Raw genomic sequence first — 15,246 nt, 5'->3', positions numbered from 1 at the left:
ATTGCCATGTTCGAATATTTCCATCGAAATATTTGGGTATTGTTTTATTTACATAAATACTAAATACCTTCACAAATTCACAAAAGAATTGCAAATTTATGTATATTTAATACATTATATCTGTTGGCTCGATTACATTATTTGCTTCTTCGTATTTTCAATTAGCAAAATAATGTATAACAGCTGGTTTTCGAACCCATAGGACAGAATTCGGAGCAGAATCGTGAACAGTTCAATATTTCAAAACGATGCATTTTATTTCAGTTTCTTCTGATTTCAGAATCATTTTATAATAAATTACTTTATGTCTAACTTGTAACTATACAACTATTTTCAGTATTTCCCAAAATCCTTTCCAATCGCACCATAATATCGTAGAGCCTGCGGCGAATAGCCGTTTCCGATCAGAGCGATCAAATTTTCACCACGATATCCAAACTGCCGTTGATAAGCTCCCCGGAGCTTCAGTGCACGATCTGGATCAAACGGAATGTAATATCTTTTCTCCTGCACTGGATGTCCCACAAGTAAATTGTGAAAATAAGTTACAACCGCGATCGCCTTCTGTGCCACAGATGCATCACGGGGTGGGAGTCTTTTGCCAGGTGGTGGATATTTGAAATATTCAAATTTCTGAAGATTCAAATTGTAATCAAATGGATTGTAGAAACTGTACACCTGTTGTACCACGGTCAACAGTACAATCCAACATACGATCTGCAGAACAAAGAAAAAAAATATATCACTTTCCGTTTTGTGTTTTATGAATTACACGCAAAACTGCAACACTTACTGATTTCATGCTAGGAGCACTATTGATAAAAACTATAACTTTGCAACTTATCGCTTTCGACTCGTCTAGTGAAATGAGCTCGACATGCTGCCAATAGTCGATACTATCCCGGTGCACGAAAAATGTAGATTATAAAACAAATCTAATTGATATGCTCGACGGGTTCAATCGGGTAAAGTCATGAGCTACCCCACTTTCGATATGCACCGACGTCCCATCATTGCGCACGTGACGCAATGAATGGAATCGAAAGTTTCAACATTACCAACATGATTCGTACATTGAAATGCTTTCTCAAGCACGATACATAAAATGCTGGTTCGGTTTCTGTATTAAGCGCCAAGGTTAAGGAAAGTATTGTGTCACAATATAAATGGGTCACCGTCCTTCCGCTTGCAATGAATGGATTGTCTTATGGTATAGTTCTTACAATTCAGCACATGCAACGTGTTTTTTTTATTATACTTTATTTGCAGAAGTTTGTTACACTGCATAGATTATTCATCCAACGTCTAACAAACGCATAGCGGCACATGCATCCATCCGATCTATTCTTACGAGCATTCTAGGTACTCTTTCCCTCTGATACAGCGTCATATTTTGCTGCACTATGCACTGCAAATGATTGCTGTTTATATAAAACACAAGCAGTAACGAAAGCAAGTGGTGTGGAACGCGTCTCGAACCTTGAATTCATAAAAATTAAACACCTTGTGACTGTTTCGCTAGGAAATGGCTTTTCGCGACATTCCCCTCCACTGTTAGGACGAACTAATTAAAACGGATTTCATCCTATAGCATCGAACGCATGTAAATGAAAGTAAGTGGATTATTTGACAAAAGGTAATCACTAAACATAAGTTGACTGCAAAGAATACTTTTTTGTTTTGCAGTTCTATCCTCTGGTTGTTATCAATGCTCCTGATCCAGTCAGAATTAGTTTGCCCATGACATCAACTCCTTCATGTCTGGATCGTCTTCTTCGGCGACAGCAGCTAAAATGAATAGAATATATTTTTAATATTCTTATTTCATATTTCATTTTCATTTCAATATTTCATTATCTTTTCATAAGTAACTTATAAAGGATTGATTAAGCTTCTTTGGTTCAAGGATGGCTAAGCAAATCGTTCGTTATTACAAATTTCATTTTGTAGTTCCATATCTTCAAACAGATCGAACTGAGTACAATAATTGTAGATTTCTATCCAATATATCTAACCAAGCGACTCACGACCGTTTGTTAAACCAATGAAGCAGAAACACGGATGCACTATACGACTGGAGTCATAAAGCTACCTTTCTTTTTCTCCTTCTCCTTGGCCTTGGCGGGCAAATCAGTGGAGGGAACTTCTGGTAGTTCGTCGGTTTCGGGCTGAACTCCAAGCAGTTCCTTGTCAAGCTCTTCCTGCTCGAGCTCCTCGAGCTCCTTCTCCAGCTCATCCTCATCGATATCTTGACCGAAACCGACGGCAGTGGATACGGCATTAGATATTTCGTTCGCAATATCGTTCTGTTCGGCAATGTCGTCCATTAGATCGTGCACATCATCAATATTCCTGAAAATGTCAACGAAAACCATCATTAATGGGCTGTCGTGATAAGCGCCAGACCGTCAAACAGTCGCCAATGCCACAACTTACATATCCTTATGGGTAACTTTAAGCGCATCGGAAGCTTTCTTCATCGTTTTCAGTACTTCTGCGTTCGTATTCGCATTTTCCAACGCTTCTCGCTGCATTTCAATCGTCGAAAGTGTACCATCAATTTGCTGTAGCTGTTTCTCATATCGCTTCTTCCTCTTCAGTGCTTGGATGGCCGCTGTGGAACAACACGAAACAATTATGACTCATGCTTTAGTGCACTGCTACCACGCTGACGGTAACCGAAACCCGACGCTTGGGCATACCTCGTTTGTTTTTGGTACCATTTTTTCTGGCTGTATCAATCTCGACCTCGATTTTCTTCTCTAGGAACTCTTGCTTCTTTGTAAGCATATTTTCTATGTCCCGCAGCTTCTGTATCGCTTCGCTCGGGGTCGGCGCTGGTTCGCCTTTTTTCCCCGAAAATAACTTCCCAAAGAAACTCATCCTCACTGTATTTGTTGCTTGCGCAGTGTGCTATCGAGTTAAATCTGCTATGATAGCGATCACAGATAATAAATAACAAATTCTAGCCCGAAAGAAACTTGTGTTTTTCTCCGATCTCGCGAACAATTGTCGAATGCGTCATCTGTCGGGCTCAAAGTCAATGTCAACGGCGGAGAGGTTAGGCCAATGTCAATCATAGTACGCCATGTTTATTTTTTAGTTTGACACTGATGTTTGTGTACAAGTCTAGTTCAAATGGGGGAAAATTAACACGAGTTTCAAAATTCTTCGTTATTTCAGGAAAGTAGTACATAATTACTACATATCTTTATGGAAACACACGACCATTAATACAATACCTAATACAATACCTATAAATCCCTCAATTCGTACAGTTAGATAATTAATAGTTCATATTTCTTTCATTGCCTTTCATTCAAATAAAAAAATAAACTATCTTACCATCCCATGATGTTATGCAAAATGTCGTACTAAAATAATTTATTTATCACATTCCAAATATCTTAACAGATGCATATTAGTGGTACCATAACCCGTGAGTTTGTTAGCCTTTGTAGAGCTATGTTCTAAAACATCTGTCTAGTCTGTTTAATTAATCGATGTGTATGTAGTGGTTTGATACATACTTTGGAAAATTTTTACAAATCTGCAAAAGAGAAAATGTACAAAGGTAAATCGAAACGGCAATTGATCAGTCGGAATTATCGTCTACTTACATCATTAGGCACGAGCAGGTGAAATACACGGTGGCAGTGATTAAATTAAACGCTCCCGGATACCACGACAGAGTGCTCTTGTACACGTTGGTGTACAGTGGGGCCGAGATTAGCGGTGTTATTGACTCGATCGATGTTGTCAGCGAAAAAATCTTACCAATATCATGGGGCGGTGCAGTGTTTGAGATAACGGCCCTGCTCATCGGACCCGCTATTCCTTTCATAAAGCAAATCGCTACTCCCATGTACAAGTGCCATGGTTCCGTCGCTAGACCATGAATTGTGCTGTTGATCGCATAGAAGCAGAACCCGAGGGCGGCTAGCATTGTGACGGATAAGTTGAAAAGCTTCCGTATCACGTACAGACCGACCGTGTTACCGAAAATCATAAAAACAATGCTAGCCGCATCGTAATACGAGTAGTCCTTCACTGTCCATTCGAAACGTTCTCGCAAAAAGAGCAGAAACACTGTCTGGGACCCATCTGGAAATGGAAATAGGAGTAGAAATGATTGAATGTGATGTGTAATTTCACTACACCGAGGCGCATATTTACCCATAGCGAAGATGTTAGCTCCGAGTGCCAAAATTACCAGCCAAATGATCAGTCGATCGTAATTCGGTCGTCGCTTGAAGCACGTCTGCATAAGCTCGGAAACCAAATCCAATCGGAAAAGTTCCCGTAATTTGTTGTTCGTTTCACTCAGTTCGTTCGGTTTTATGCTTTCCTCGATGTAAAATACTATGTACAGCAAACCGAGAAATACGGCGCTGGCTGCAATTGTGAACACGGTGGCACCATTTGTCCACCGGAGAATAAAACTGCTGCTCAAGGTTCCCGCCAGTAGTCCGGTAAATATAGCCGCTTCCACGACTGCCATTCTAGATTGGAAAGCAAACAACGATGCGGCATTGAGTGAATCCAGCATGGGAGATTATTTGTTACCATGCATGCCCCGCGCTAGAAACTCACTTTGTCGCGCGATTTTTCTCCTGAGTCACATCGGCAATGTAACAAAACACTCCGGTAATCAGCGCACAAGTGCCACCGGACAGTGCTGTCGTGATCGAGGCCAGCACATAGTACCACGGGTTGATTGTGTAGTACATGGATAGGAAGCTAATCAGCGCCACAATGGCGTAGGTTAAAAATGAACCCGTAAAGCAAGAAATTAGCACCGGTTTCCGGCCGAATCGATCCGACCAAGGTCCAATGAACATGCTGCAAAATGCTGGCACGATCGATTCCACCAACGATTTTGCCATCAAGATGTTAGCCGAGTATGGTTGAACCGCCTTTTCCAGCTCCTGTATCTCTTCCGTTTCATTTTCCGTGCCGAGTTGATCGCACAGCGATTCATTCTTTCCAAAGGCAGCGGTACACGTTTGGTACACGATTTGGTTTGCAAAGACGGCAGCTAAAATGAGAAACGGTTTGTGCAGCAAGATCACATTTTTAAGCAACTGCTAACGCATACTTACATGAAACATTCCAGGCAAAGAACATTAGCAGCACGGCTGGTTCAAGTATTAAATATCGATACTTCCGTTCCAGTACGGGAGGTGTTTCTTGCGTCACGAGTTCAACTACCGGAGTGCTTTCATTGTCGTCCATTTTGCGCCAGATAATGTTACATTCAAATTCAAAAAAATAAATGCTTTTTTCCCTGTTCGTATGGCTTTCACGCGCTACGTTTACGTGTGACCTTGGTGAAAAGAGTTTCAACTATCTTTTAAGAATGTTTTTATACCCGTTCTTGGAAAGCGAAGATTACACATCTATGTCTATTGATGACGCATCCGTCCAAAACAAAGGACTGTTCCAACAACCAGTTGAAACTAAAAAGTGTTTCTGCAAGCAGTATCGATGCGCAAAAACACTTCACAGTAGCACCACGGTTCTGCGACGGTTGTCCCGAACTGCTTGGAGATAGGTGACAAGTTCGTCTCTCGATCGCGCTATTTGCAACTCTCCGACGGAAATATAAACCCAACCGCACGTAGATTCACGCACTCTTTACCGTACAATGGGGCAGTCCTGTGATAGTAAAGCCACCCTTCCCGATGGAGGCTGTTGATACACGTTGATGTTGCTTTCGTCGACTCTTATCACTAACATTTGCACAATATCACAACAAACGCGGGGCTGGTGCGGGATTCAAAACAAAAGAGCTGAATGGAATGTAATACCGTTTTGACAAGCCCCAGCTGATCGGCATACAGTGATGCCCATAAGTATAAGCGTATAAACAAACAAATTCCTTTTCCATTTTTTGGTGAGTTATTTTATTAAGCTTAATTTTTGTTATTTGGGGCGGCCCAGTGGTGCATGTGAAAAACGGCGCCCGTCCACACGGCAGGGACTGGGTTCAAATCCCATCCGGCCCATCCCCCCGTAGCATGGACTGACTATCCTGCTACGTGGTGAAATAAGTCTTGATACGAACCAGGCCGTTCCAGGACCAGGACCGAGCAAAAAAAAATAATAATTTTTGTTATCCAAACTTTTTAAATTTAAAACATTATTCCAAAACCAATTTCACAGCTTATTCATTTTCATCGTATTTTTTGTTTTGCATGTTTTATCTACAACAGCAGTTCTGGCTGATAAAATCGTCGAATGAGATTCGTTATAATACTGTAATTTTGTAAATGAATGAAAATAAAAAAAAACATTTTTAGGAGAAAAAATACAATCGCATAATGCATTTCCTTACTTACAGCATTAGCAACAATCCGGCGCCAAAGAACCCGGCAGCAACAAAGTTGAATATTTCCGGAGCAGATTGTATGGTGCTGTTGTACACGAACGTAAACAATGGGGCCGATATCAGCGGCACGACGGCAGTCAACGATAGGGCCATAGTGAAGAACTTGGCCATATCCCCAGTGGGAAGTATTGTAGAACAGATCGTCATAAGTGCGGCTCCATCGGTTCCCTTCAGGACGGTAATCGATATAGCAAGATACAGCATCCATCCGCTACTTGCAAATCCCATGATCAGCGAATCGATAATGTAACTGATGATCGACACTATGGCGACAGTAGTATCCGAACAGTGTAGAAGCTACAAAAAGCAACAAATTAGAAAAAGAGTGGTAATGGAAATTTCATCCCAACACTAACCTGCTTCAGTATCGGAATTCCAATAACGTTACCCATAATTATTATCAGCACATCCGTGAACTGAAAGTAGCTAAATTGTTTCAAATCCCATCCAAATTTTCTTCTAGTGAACATATAAAACACACCCCCACTCCCACCAGCAAGCTCCGTAAGACCGGTCAACAGTACAATGGCCCACAAAATTTCCCTCACATACCCCGAACGGCGCATAAAAAATATGCCCGAAAGTTCCCGTACCCGGTCGCACGACAAAAGATCGCGTAATTTCTCCCTGATGCCGATATCATTGCTTAATATGATACTATCCTCAGTGCAGACTATAATGTATACGATCGCTAGTACGATCAGTACGGTAGCAATCAAAAAGGTAGCAGCCACGTTGAACCATTCCAGGATGTAGCTGCTGGAAAGGAATCCCAACAGTGCACCGGCCATCATGGATGCCTCCATGAAGCCCATGCGCATAGTGCGCGTCTGTTCGTTCGTAACATCGGAAAGGTAGCTGAAGGCGGCGGCTGTAATCACGGTCATACCGCCCAGCAGCGAGAACGGAAGATAAGCCGCGGTGTAATACCACGGGGTCACAGTGACCCGCATCGATAGGAAGGTTAGCATCGTAAGCAGCAGAAAGGAACACAACACACCTACAACGAGAGGGAACGATATTGAGCGTGTCCTTTCAATCACGCATGACTATCGGCAATGCAGTAGCAAACGCACCGGCACTCGCGATCAGCATCGTAGGCTTTCGACCATATCGATCAGACCATGCACCGAGCAGCAGGGCACTCAGTGCAGGCAGAACGGATTTAATAATCACTATCACCATCGTCACATTGGCGGCTATAGGTTGCACCCTCGTTTCGATCATTGCCCGCTGGGAAGAATTCGAATCCACATTAAGCAGTTGACAGTCGCTCTTATTGAACCCCTCCACGATGCAAGTTTGCAGGATGATATGATTCGCCAGCACGACCTCTGCCAAGTACAGGACACAATTACACATCACGGTATTCCACAAGATCCCAAAAGAAAAAAAAATCATGACACCTGATATACTCATGGCAAAGCAGAAGATCAACAGTGCTGGCTCGAAGCTAATGTACTGAGCCTGTTCACGCCAGCGGGCTGAATTTCGCAACCTCGCCAGACTCTGCTTGGCGAACAGATCCTCTTCGCCGCTAGAGTACACACTATCGGAGCGTCCTTCTTCCATGGTGATCACTGTGCCACTGATTTCGTGTCGAAAGGAAATCAGAATTCCATTCTTATGCCCATGGTGTTTGGGAGTAGGTGTTATCAAAATCTTGAAACACATACTGTGACCGATTGATTTTTTTTTGTTTTGTTGATATCGTCTGAGAACAAAACATTGCCGAGATTCCTTGTGTGCAGATTCGTGTGTAAAGTTCATTCAGTACTACGCTAGTACCTTGGAAAGAACCTGTGGGAAGTATAATAATAAACATGACCCTGAGCGATTTCGATTCGGTGGTTCTATTCTATGGTAGATTAAAAATTGATTCGTCTAATGTTTGGCTAATAATTCCCACTTTGAGAAAAAATATGACCTTTAAAAACCTGTAGCGAATACTTTTTTGGGGTTTATTTGAAGCTTAAATCCTATCAAAGTGTTAGGCAGTAGAACATACATGCATGCCAGTCATCTATACCCAACTGACGCGTTCGTCCTTAAGGATTCGGCTATAGATTAATGCGTCAGAGGAAAGTACCTGTTCGCCGAAGACTTTGACCACGATATGAACTCTAACGGAAAACTAAGAATCCGTTCATGTTGCTGTCCGAAGTTACGATCGTACCAGAACTCCCCTACTACCTAAAGATCGTCGCAGTCAACTGATAGTTCGTGCTCTATCACGGTCAAAGCCTCCGACAAGCAGGTACTTTGTCTTCGTCGCGTTGATCCTCCATCCAATTCTATCGCCTCGCGTTTCAGTCGGGTGTACGCGTCCCACACGGCCGCCGATGTCCGTCCGATGATGTCGATATCATCCGCAAAACCAAGAATTTGCATAGAATGGATAAAAATCATGCCCCGGACGTCGAAGCCCGCGCGCGTCCATAGGGGCCTTCAGCAGCAGTACCAGCTCCCCTGAGAATCCGTACTACTGCATGGTGTTCCATAGTTTGATCCTATCTATGGTATCGTAGGCCGTCTTAAAGTCAATGAACAGGTGGTGCGTAGGGATCTGGTGCTCTCGACTCTTCTGGAGGATCTTCCGTAGAGTAAAAATTTGGCCGATGATCTATTTGCATCTAACAAATCCAGCTTGGTAGCTGCCGACAAAATCTGTAGGGACTTGTGAGGGGCACAAGTCTGCAGAAGAGTATTCGGGACAGGATCTTGTAGGCAGCATTCAGGACTGTGATGGCTCGGAAGTTAGCACAGTCCAGTCTGTCGTCCTTTTGGAACACTGGGCGTATGTCACTCGCATAGGGTATAAGGAGGTGTTAGTATAAGGAGCCATTAAATACAATGCGAAATGAGACACATGAATCGTCAGAATCGTCTTGAAAAAGAGCTAGTCGGAGATCGAATACTGTGACGACTTTCTTAGAAATGGAACAGTGACCATGCCCATGCTAAGACAATTGTTCTTTTAAGTTTAGAAATTAGAGGAACAGTTCCTATCAGGCACTTTCACAGCTTTGTCGAGAATTTCATTAAACCTGTTTTGGTCATCCACAAGGACAGAGGATTCCTAAAAAGCTCCTTAAAAGTATGAACGACTAGTATGAACTAGATGAATAATGGCGTACAAGAAAAATATTCAGACAATTCTCAGGCCACAACAATTTACAAACATTTCGTTTCGTAAAGCCAAACAGTAGCCGTAACCATATAAATGACCATTTACTTTGTTTGACTGTTCAACAAATGTAATGTGTGATGGAGCTGTAACTGGTATATGAAAGGATTACAAATTGCACCCAGCGAATGGCGGTTATATTTGAAATGCGACAACCGGACGGAGATAAGATGCATGCCATACAGCGTGACGGTGTTTTCCTCCGAAGGCCTAATAAACACAAACTAAATTAACGCCGGTTCTCATCCATACTTCCCAGGCCAGTTTCATTAGCCCGTAAACAATGAAAGCTACAGTGTGAAGCGGTTCACTCTATCGCTTTTACAGATGTGAGGCCACGCTAGAGAATGTCGGTGTTCTAATCAATGTACAATACCTGTGCATCGTTATCACCTCCCCACCCCCAGCAAAAGTTCATCCTGGGCGGGGGAGAGTAATTGTGTATGATTGGCCGCAAAACCTCCCTGCCGCTCTATCGCGGCCGTGATTCATCAGCAAACGGTATAGTAACAAAAACAGGTGACAAACCATCATCGATATCGTTCGAGAGCATTGTTTTTGTGCGTGTTTGTACTTTTAGTGCTGGGATTCGGGTTTGATAGTACAATTATGACTCGTTTACCTTAGAAACGGTTCGCCACACGATCAAGCTGGACGTACAGGCGCGCATCAAGAAGAGGCTCGCGCCACTAATACGCTGCGCAATCACACATTATCGCATCAGCATCACAGTTGTTCGTACTTTTCCGGCAACATTGTGCGGTGGGCATAAGTTTATACAAACAGTGTAATGCTTCGCTGGTACGTGAAATAGTTTCCGATATCGATAACGACTGTACGAAGGTATGTACGGAGATTGCTTGCAGCATCCACAATGAACAGTGTGTCGTTGTCCGTCGTCAGTTTGAACTGAGATGCTGATCAATTCGATGCTTTCTTTCTTTGCTTTTTGTACAGAACGATCACCTTCGAGGACGGCGTAATACGTGCGCACACAGTGAGAGTAGTTTTTGATGTGAAAACGTGCATTGTGGCCCTATCGCACATATGTTAGCCCTTGTAATCAAGATACGGTTTTGCGCGGTGGTGTGTGAGTCATAATTCAACCCTGTCTGTCTGCATGTTTGAAGCACCACGGTGGTGGAGCTTTCATGCTTGCGAAAAGATAACTGAGGTATTAGCGAGATAAAACAGTGTCCACGCGTCTCGAACCCATCGTGTGTCTGCGTGTGTTTCTGTGGATAACCCAAAGCAGGTGCAGCAACACGGTAGTTTGGAACGGATTTTCCTGGGTGTGGTAAGGTAGCGATAGGCAGGGGTGGGTTTAGCGCAACGATGAGAAGTGATATGCGCAGGCCGAGTGTACACAGTCGCAATAGCGACGAAGACACTCCACTGTTGGCAGCTCCCAGCTTAACATCGATGGCCGCTTCAACATCAGCCTCACCAACAGCAGCAGCTGCTTCGTCTACCAGCGCATCTGCCGGAGCAAAAGTGCCGGGCGTATCTGATCGGTTCTGTACATTCGAACCGATTCTGGTACTGCTTTGCTTCGGCCTCAGTGTTTCAGGTAAGCAAATGCGCATTCTCTTTGCCAGATTGCTTTTATCGCTGCGCTATTAAATCGAACACAAATGTGACTTGCAAATTTGGCCCTACTTTCATTGTTACTTATTTTTGTTTTTTGCTCTCCTCCGATAAAGGGGTTGTTTTGGCGGACCAAATTATCTATCAATCGTGCGTCGTGACGCTCGGCTATGATCGGGCTCTCTGTGCCCAGCTGGGCACCAAAAGCAACTCCACCGATGTCGCTCAGCTGGAAACGATCGTACAACCGTACGCGGCCAAGATTACGATGGTGAACACTATCCTGATGTCGGTACTGCCTGCACTCTGTGCGCTGTTTATGGGACCATGGTCGGACAAATATGGTCGTAAGCCGGCAATGATCGTTCCCTCGGTTGGGTTCATCACGACGTACTTCATGATCGGCATACTGTCGCTACTGTCCAAACACTTCCTGGTGGATCCTTGGTGCTACGTAGTGGCACATATACCGGCCGCCGTTTTGGGCGGCAGCACTGTACTAATGGCCGCCATATTTAGCTATCTGACCGATACGACGACCGAAGATAATCGTACGGTGCGGATAGGTATTCTGCAGGCCTGTACCATGCTCGGTGCCTTCGTGGGACTACTGTCGAGCAGCTTCATCCTGCAGTGGACGAACGTGCCTACCATGTTTTTCCTTTCGGCCGCTGCAGTTTCCGCCAGCAGTGCCTTTTTGTACTTCTGTCTCGAGGATAGTATCAAACCGGATGCGAGTATGGTGCATCGGCAGGTGCGGGAAATCTTCCGGTTAAGCCATTTGTGCGAGTTGCTTAGGACGTTCTTCAAGAAACGATCATCGTACGATCGTGGCATCGTTTGGTTAACGATCTCGATCGGTGTGATAACAGTGCTGGGAGCCGGTGGAGGCACAGTGTTTTTCCTCTACACGCGTCGCCGCTTTGGCTGGACGATACAAGAATTTACCATCTGGCAGGCAGTGGAGCTGCTGTCGATCGTGGCAGGCAATGTGATCGGTATATCTGTGCTTAAAACGCTGCTAAAGCTGCCGGACATTTGGCTGGCGCTTCTTTCAGTGCTCAACTATGCGCTCGATGCCCTTATCAAAGGTTTGGCCCGACAGGGCTGGGAACTGTTTCTGGCTACCGGCATTACACCGCTGAAGGCAACCGAAGGTGCGGCACTAATGGCCATCTGTTCGTCCATCATACCTTCTAGCGAAATTGCTAAATTCTACTCGATAGCGATGGCTATGACGAACACTGTTTCCTTGGCCTCTGCGCCATTGTTCACGTACATCTACAATTCGACTGTTGCATCGGCCCCGCAAGTGTTTAATTTTGTGTCTTCGGGAATATTTTCACTTAATGTCGTGCTGGTCGGGTGAGTAATTTGATGGTGGTGCGTTCGCCAACCAAAGTGTTGTTCCAATTTCATTCATTTTCTATCTCGCAGAGTCATTGCGGTGTTGCTGCGTAAACGAAGGAAAGCTCAGGTTGATCCACTGTTTACACAAGATAGCGAAATCTTAACGTGAAAAACGTGAACGTGCTAAATGCGCCATGTGTCGTCCCCGGAATGTTCCTAGTCATGCCAATAAATAATAGTTAATGTACGTCATGTTTTACAAATGTGATTTGTAAGTAAGTATTAAATGCTTAGATAGTTGAGAGCGAGGTATGTCTGTGCGTGTGTGTGGTAACACGATGCGGATGTATCCATTTTTCTGTTATTAGTTAGTTAACAAAAGCAATACATTAAACGATTTTAACAAAACAAACGTTGGAAATAAACTGAACACTTTTTGTTAAGCACAATTAAGGGAACAATAGTTTCAATTGAAGCCGTTACGATTTTCCGCTCATGGGAACGCATGAGCAATCCCGGTAATGTTTGTCTGAGTGTCTAAAAAAAATCGACCACATGTGCCACAAGAATAATTGGCTACATATACTATGATATATTTCTCTCTTCACTATGTCGTTCCACAATTCGTCTTGTCCTATGCGTAGTGCTTAGCATGGTGCCATAATGTATGGCGGGTTCAAATCGAAATTGAATCGCCCTATAAGGATCGTTCCACGTGGAATGTAATGTGGAGGAATTTTTGTTCATTGCGGGGAAATATAAAGTAAATTTCGAATCAATTATGTTTGGTTTGAAGTTTAAAACGATTTTCTACTATGTTTCGTAGATTTAACTACGAAGAACAGTTTCAATATTATAACAAAGCATTATGTACTCCTTTTGTAATGTTAACGTACTTTTCGTACAATTGTAATTTTCAAAATTACGATGAGCTCCCCATTATCCGACAAAATGTTCCGACATTGATGTTTACATCGAGTGAAGTTTAACCACCGCCTAATGTAGAAAATCACAACATTCCAGCTGTCAGTGTGCGTACTTCGCCGAGCCATGCGGTTTGTTGTTCTTCTCGTAAAAAACAGAACAGCGTATTGATTTGTCTTTCGTTAACAAATAGTTATTATCAACAGCAAAATGTCGTTGTTTAAAGCTGGCCGAAAGCAACATGAAAAGTTTAATCGTAAGGTAATTGTCACTTTTCAATCATGGCAGATAAAGTTGTGTAAAAATTTACTACTTCATGTTTTAGCGCTCAAAGAGCGGACCGAAAGTTAGCATCGTACCGAGCAAAACATCCCGGCGAAACGACGATGATGAAGATATCGATAGTGACGAAGAGTTAGAGAAAGAGCAAAATAAGCAAGCCGAAATTGACGATGAAGTGGCAGCGCTTGAAACCACACAGGACAAGCGCATCCGTTTGGCCAAGCAGTATTTGCGACAAGTGCAGGAAGAGGAACAAGAGCGGGATGATTACGCAGATGAGAGTGATCTTGCTAGCGGCATGGCCCGTACACTCAAACATTCTTTCCTTAGTGCAACGGGCAAAATTCACCGAACACTCGGTGGCAAATACACTGGCTTCGAGCTGGACAAAGCTGTATCATTTCACTGGAAAAAGCAACGTCTATCCCCGACCTGCTGTGTCCTGTCCGCAGACGATGCGTTTCTGTATGTTGGTTGCAAGAGTGGCTGGGTCGTTCGTTGGGACGTAAAATCGAAACAACGCACATCGTACTTTCAGGCCCCAAAAAACTCAATACAATCGATTACTGTGTCGCACGACATGAAGTATCTGGTGGTGGCGGACGGGACGGAAGAGATCAAGGTGCTTGATGGCATTAGCTTGGTACTACAAAACACCCTAAAAGGACATTCGAACACCGTCACGGGAGTTGTGTTTCGGCTAAACTCATATGAACTGTTCTCGTGCAGTGCTGACCGAACCGTGAAGGTGTGGAGTTTGGACGAGATGGTGTACATCGAGACACTGTACGGGCATCAGAGCCAGATCTCAGGCATTGATGCGCTAACGCTGGAACGTATCGTTACGTCGGGTGGCATGGATCAATCGTTACGCATCTGGAAGGTGGCAGAAGAATCGCAGCTTGTGTTCAATTCAATCGCAGAAGACTTCTCCGCGGTAAAGTTTGTTAGTAATGATCTTTTCGTGTCCGGCTCAGTGGAGGGTTCGTTTTCGCTGTGGAGTAGCGGGAAAAAGAAACCCCTACATCATATTAAGCTGGCTCATGGGCAACAGGACGCTGGTCATCCGAATTGGATTAGTGCGGTGGGTGTATTGTCCAACTCGGACATTGTTGCGTCCGGTTCTTGCGATGGGACCGTTCGTGTTTGGAAGCTTACTAACAAACGAAATACAATTCATCCACTGCTACAAATTCCAGTCGCAGGGTTCGTGAATGCAATCGAATTTACTAGCGACGGTCAATTTTTGGTTGTGGCCGTTGGACAGGAACATCGGCTAGGACGCTGGTGGACGCTAAAAAACACCAAGAATCATGTTCTATTGATTCCATTGTCTATCGAATTATAAAGCTATGCAATAAAAAGGTTTTTCGGGATGAATTCCACATGAAATTATCGTTGAATATTATTCTACATGTAGTAGGTACCAAAGGAAAAAAGGGGTTTAAAGCATTATACAAGTCAATACTGCCATTCTTTCATGAACAGCAAACATAAGGAAAAGATTTTTTTTGAACATTTTATA

The 15,246-nt window shown here is 43.6% G+C and overlaps 6 protein-coding genes across 7 annotated transcripts; 2 read left to right on the top strand and 4 right to left on the bottom strand.

The window, feature by feature from the left end:
- Positions 1-9: 9 nt before the first annotated feature.
- On the bottom strand, positions 10-1,102 carry LOC125768943 (uncharacterized). The gene is made up of 2 exons (XM_049437285.1): positions 794-1,102; positions 10-717 (listed from the first exon to the last, which is right to left on the bottom strand). The coding sequence occupies exons 1-2, from the start codon at positions 800-802 to the stop codon at positions 334-336; spliced, it is 393 nt and encodes a 130-aa protein (XP_049293242.1). The 5' UTR covers positions 803-1,102; the 3' UTR covers positions 10-333.
- A 111-nt stretch (positions 1,103-1,213) lies between these two features.
- Positions 1,214-3,044, bottom strand: LOC125768912 (charged multivesicular body protein 4b). Its single transcript, XM_049437233.1, has 4 exons — positions 2,703-3,044; positions 2,437-2,614; positions 2,093-2,352; positions 1,214-1,788 (listed from the first exon to the last, which is right to left on the bottom strand). The coding sequence occupies exons 1-4, from the start codon at positions 2,881-2,883 to the stop codon at positions 1,730-1,732; spliced, it is 678 nt and encodes a 225-aa protein (XP_049293190.1). The 5' UTR covers positions 2,884-3,044; the 3' UTR covers positions 1,214-1,729.
- A 308-nt stretch (positions 3,045-3,352) lies between these two features.
- On the bottom strand, positions 3,353-5,848 carry LOC125768863 (proton-coupled folate transporter-like). Its single transcript, XM_049437116.1, has 5 exons — positions 5,103-5,848; positions 4,594-5,038; positions 4,177-4,502; positions 3,621-4,104; positions 3,353-3,550 (listed from the first exon to the last, which is right to left on the bottom strand). Exons 1-5 carry the CDS (start codon positions 5,233-5,235, stop codon positions 3,493-3,495), a joined length of 1,446 nt encoding a protein of 481 aa, XP_049293073.1. The 5' UTR covers positions 5,236-5,848; the 3' UTR covers positions 3,353-3,492.
- A 245-nt stretch (positions 5,849-6,093) lies between these two features.
- Positions 6,094-9,257, bottom strand: LOC125768856 (tetracycline resistance protein, class D-like). 2 transcript variants are annotated; one of them, XM_049437109.1, is made up of 5 exons: positions 7,798-9,257; positions 7,468-7,725; positions 6,748-7,391; positions 6,342-6,688; positions 6,094-6,258 (listed from the first exon to the last, which is right to left on the bottom strand). In XM_049437109.1, the coding sequence occupies exons 1-5, from the start codon at positions 8,159-8,161 to the stop codon at positions 6,207-6,209; spliced, it is 1,665 nt and encodes a 554-aa protein (XP_049293066.1). In that variant the 5' UTR covers positions 8,162-9,257; the 3' UTR covers positions 6,094-6,206. The 2 variants fall into 2 exon arrangements, with proteins under 2 accessions (XP_049293066.1, XP_049293065.1); XM_049437108.1 differs by having other exon boundaries at positions 7,468-9,257.
- A 530-nt stretch (positions 9,258-9,787) lies between these two features.
- LOC125768861 (proton-coupled folate transporter-like) lies at positions 9,788-12,762 on the top strand. Its single transcript, XM_049437114.1, has 4 exons — positions 9,788-10,421; positions 10,536-11,148; positions 11,282-12,530; positions 12,603-12,762. Exons 2-4 carry the CDS (start codon positions 10,914-10,916, stop codon positions 12,682-12,684), a joined length of 1,566 nt encoding a protein of 521 aa, XP_049293071.1. The 5' UTR covers positions 9,788-10,421; positions 10,536-10,913; the 3' UTR covers positions 12,685-12,762.
- Positions 12,763-13,456: 694 nt separating this feature from the next.
- On the top strand, positions 13,457-15,238 carry LOC125768869 (U3 small nucleolar RNA-interacting protein 2). The gene is made up of 2 exons (XM_049437122.1): positions 13,457-13,700; positions 13,765-15,238. The coding sequence occupies exons 1-2, from the start codon at positions 13,650-13,652 to the stop codon at positions 15,067-15,069; spliced, it is 1,356 nt and encodes a 451-aa protein (XP_049293079.1). The 5' UTR covers positions 13,457-13,649; the 3' UTR covers positions 15,070-15,238.
- The last annotated feature ends 8 nt before the right edge of the window (positions 15,239-15,246 follow it).

The sequence above is a fragment of the Anopheles funestus genome, chromosome 3RL (genome assembly GCF_943734845.2).
Source record: "Anopheles funestus chromosome 3RL, idAnoFuneDA-416_04, whole genome shotgun sequence".
Classification (NCBI taxonomy): Eukaryota; Metazoa; Arthropoda; class Insecta; order Diptera; family Culicidae; genus Anopheles; species Anopheles funestus.
This window is presented reverse-complemented; position numbering and strand designations above follow the sequence as displayed.

Bases quoted from the DNA above. Each gene is read 5' to 3' on its own strand.
- LOC125768912 (XM_049437233.1), bottom strand. From the start codon at position 2,883: ATGAGTTTCTTTGGGAAGTTATTTTCGGGGAAAAAAGGCGAACCAGCG. The intron at 2,615-2,702 runs GTATGCCCAAGC...GTTGTTCCACAG, and splicing joins TGGTACCAAAAACAAACGAG to CGGCCATCCAAGCACTGAAG. The intron at 1,789-2,092 runs GTAGCTTTATGA...TATTCATTTTAG, and splicing joins GGAGAAGGAGAAAAAGAAAG to CTGCTGTCGCCGAAGAAGAC.
- LOC125768863 (XM_049437116.1), bottom strand. From the start codon at position 5,235: ATGGACGACAATGAAAGCACTCCGGTAGTTGAACTCGTGACGCAAGAA. The intron at 5,039-5,102 runs GTAAGTATGCGT...TTCTCATTTTAG, and splicing joins CTTTGCCTGGAATGTTTCAT to CTGCCGTCTTTGCAAACCAA. The intron at 4,105-4,176 runs GTAAATATGCGC...TTCCATTTCCAG, and splicing joins AGCTAACATCTTCGCTATGG to ATGGGTCCCAGACAGTGTTT.
- LOC125768856 (XM_049437108.1), bottom strand. From the start codon at position 8,161: ATGAACTTTACACACGAATCTGCACACAAGGAATCTCGGCAATGTTTT. The intron at 7,392-7,467 runs GTGCGTTTGCTA...CTCTCGTTGTAG, and splicing joins GATGCTGATCGCGAGTGCCG to GTGTGTTGTGTTCCTTTCTG. The intron at 6,689-6,747 runs GTTAGTGTTGGG...TGCTTTTTGTAG, and splicing joins GAATTCCGATACTGAAGCAG to CTTCTACACTGTTCGGATAC.
- LOC125768861 (XM_049437114.1), top strand. From the start codon at position 10,914: ATGAGAAGTGATATGCGCAGGCCGAGTGTACACAGTCGCAATAGCGAC. The intron at 11,149-11,281 runs GTAAGCAAATGC...CCTCCGATAAAG, and splicing joins CTTCGGCCTCAGTGTTTCAG to GGGTTGTTTTGGCGGACCAA. The intron at 12,531-12,602 runs GTGAGTAATTTG...TCTATCTCGCAG, and splicing joins CTTAATGTCGTGCTGGTCGG to AGTCATTGCGGTGTTGCTGC.
- LOC125768869 (XM_049437122.1), top strand. From the start codon at position 13,650: ATGTCGTTGTTTAAAGCTGGCCGAAAGCAACATGAAAAGTTTAATCGT. The intron at 13,701-13,764 runs GTAATTGTCACT...TTCATGTTTTAG, and splicing joins ATGAAAAGTTTAATCGTAAG to CGCTCAAAGAGCGGACCGAA.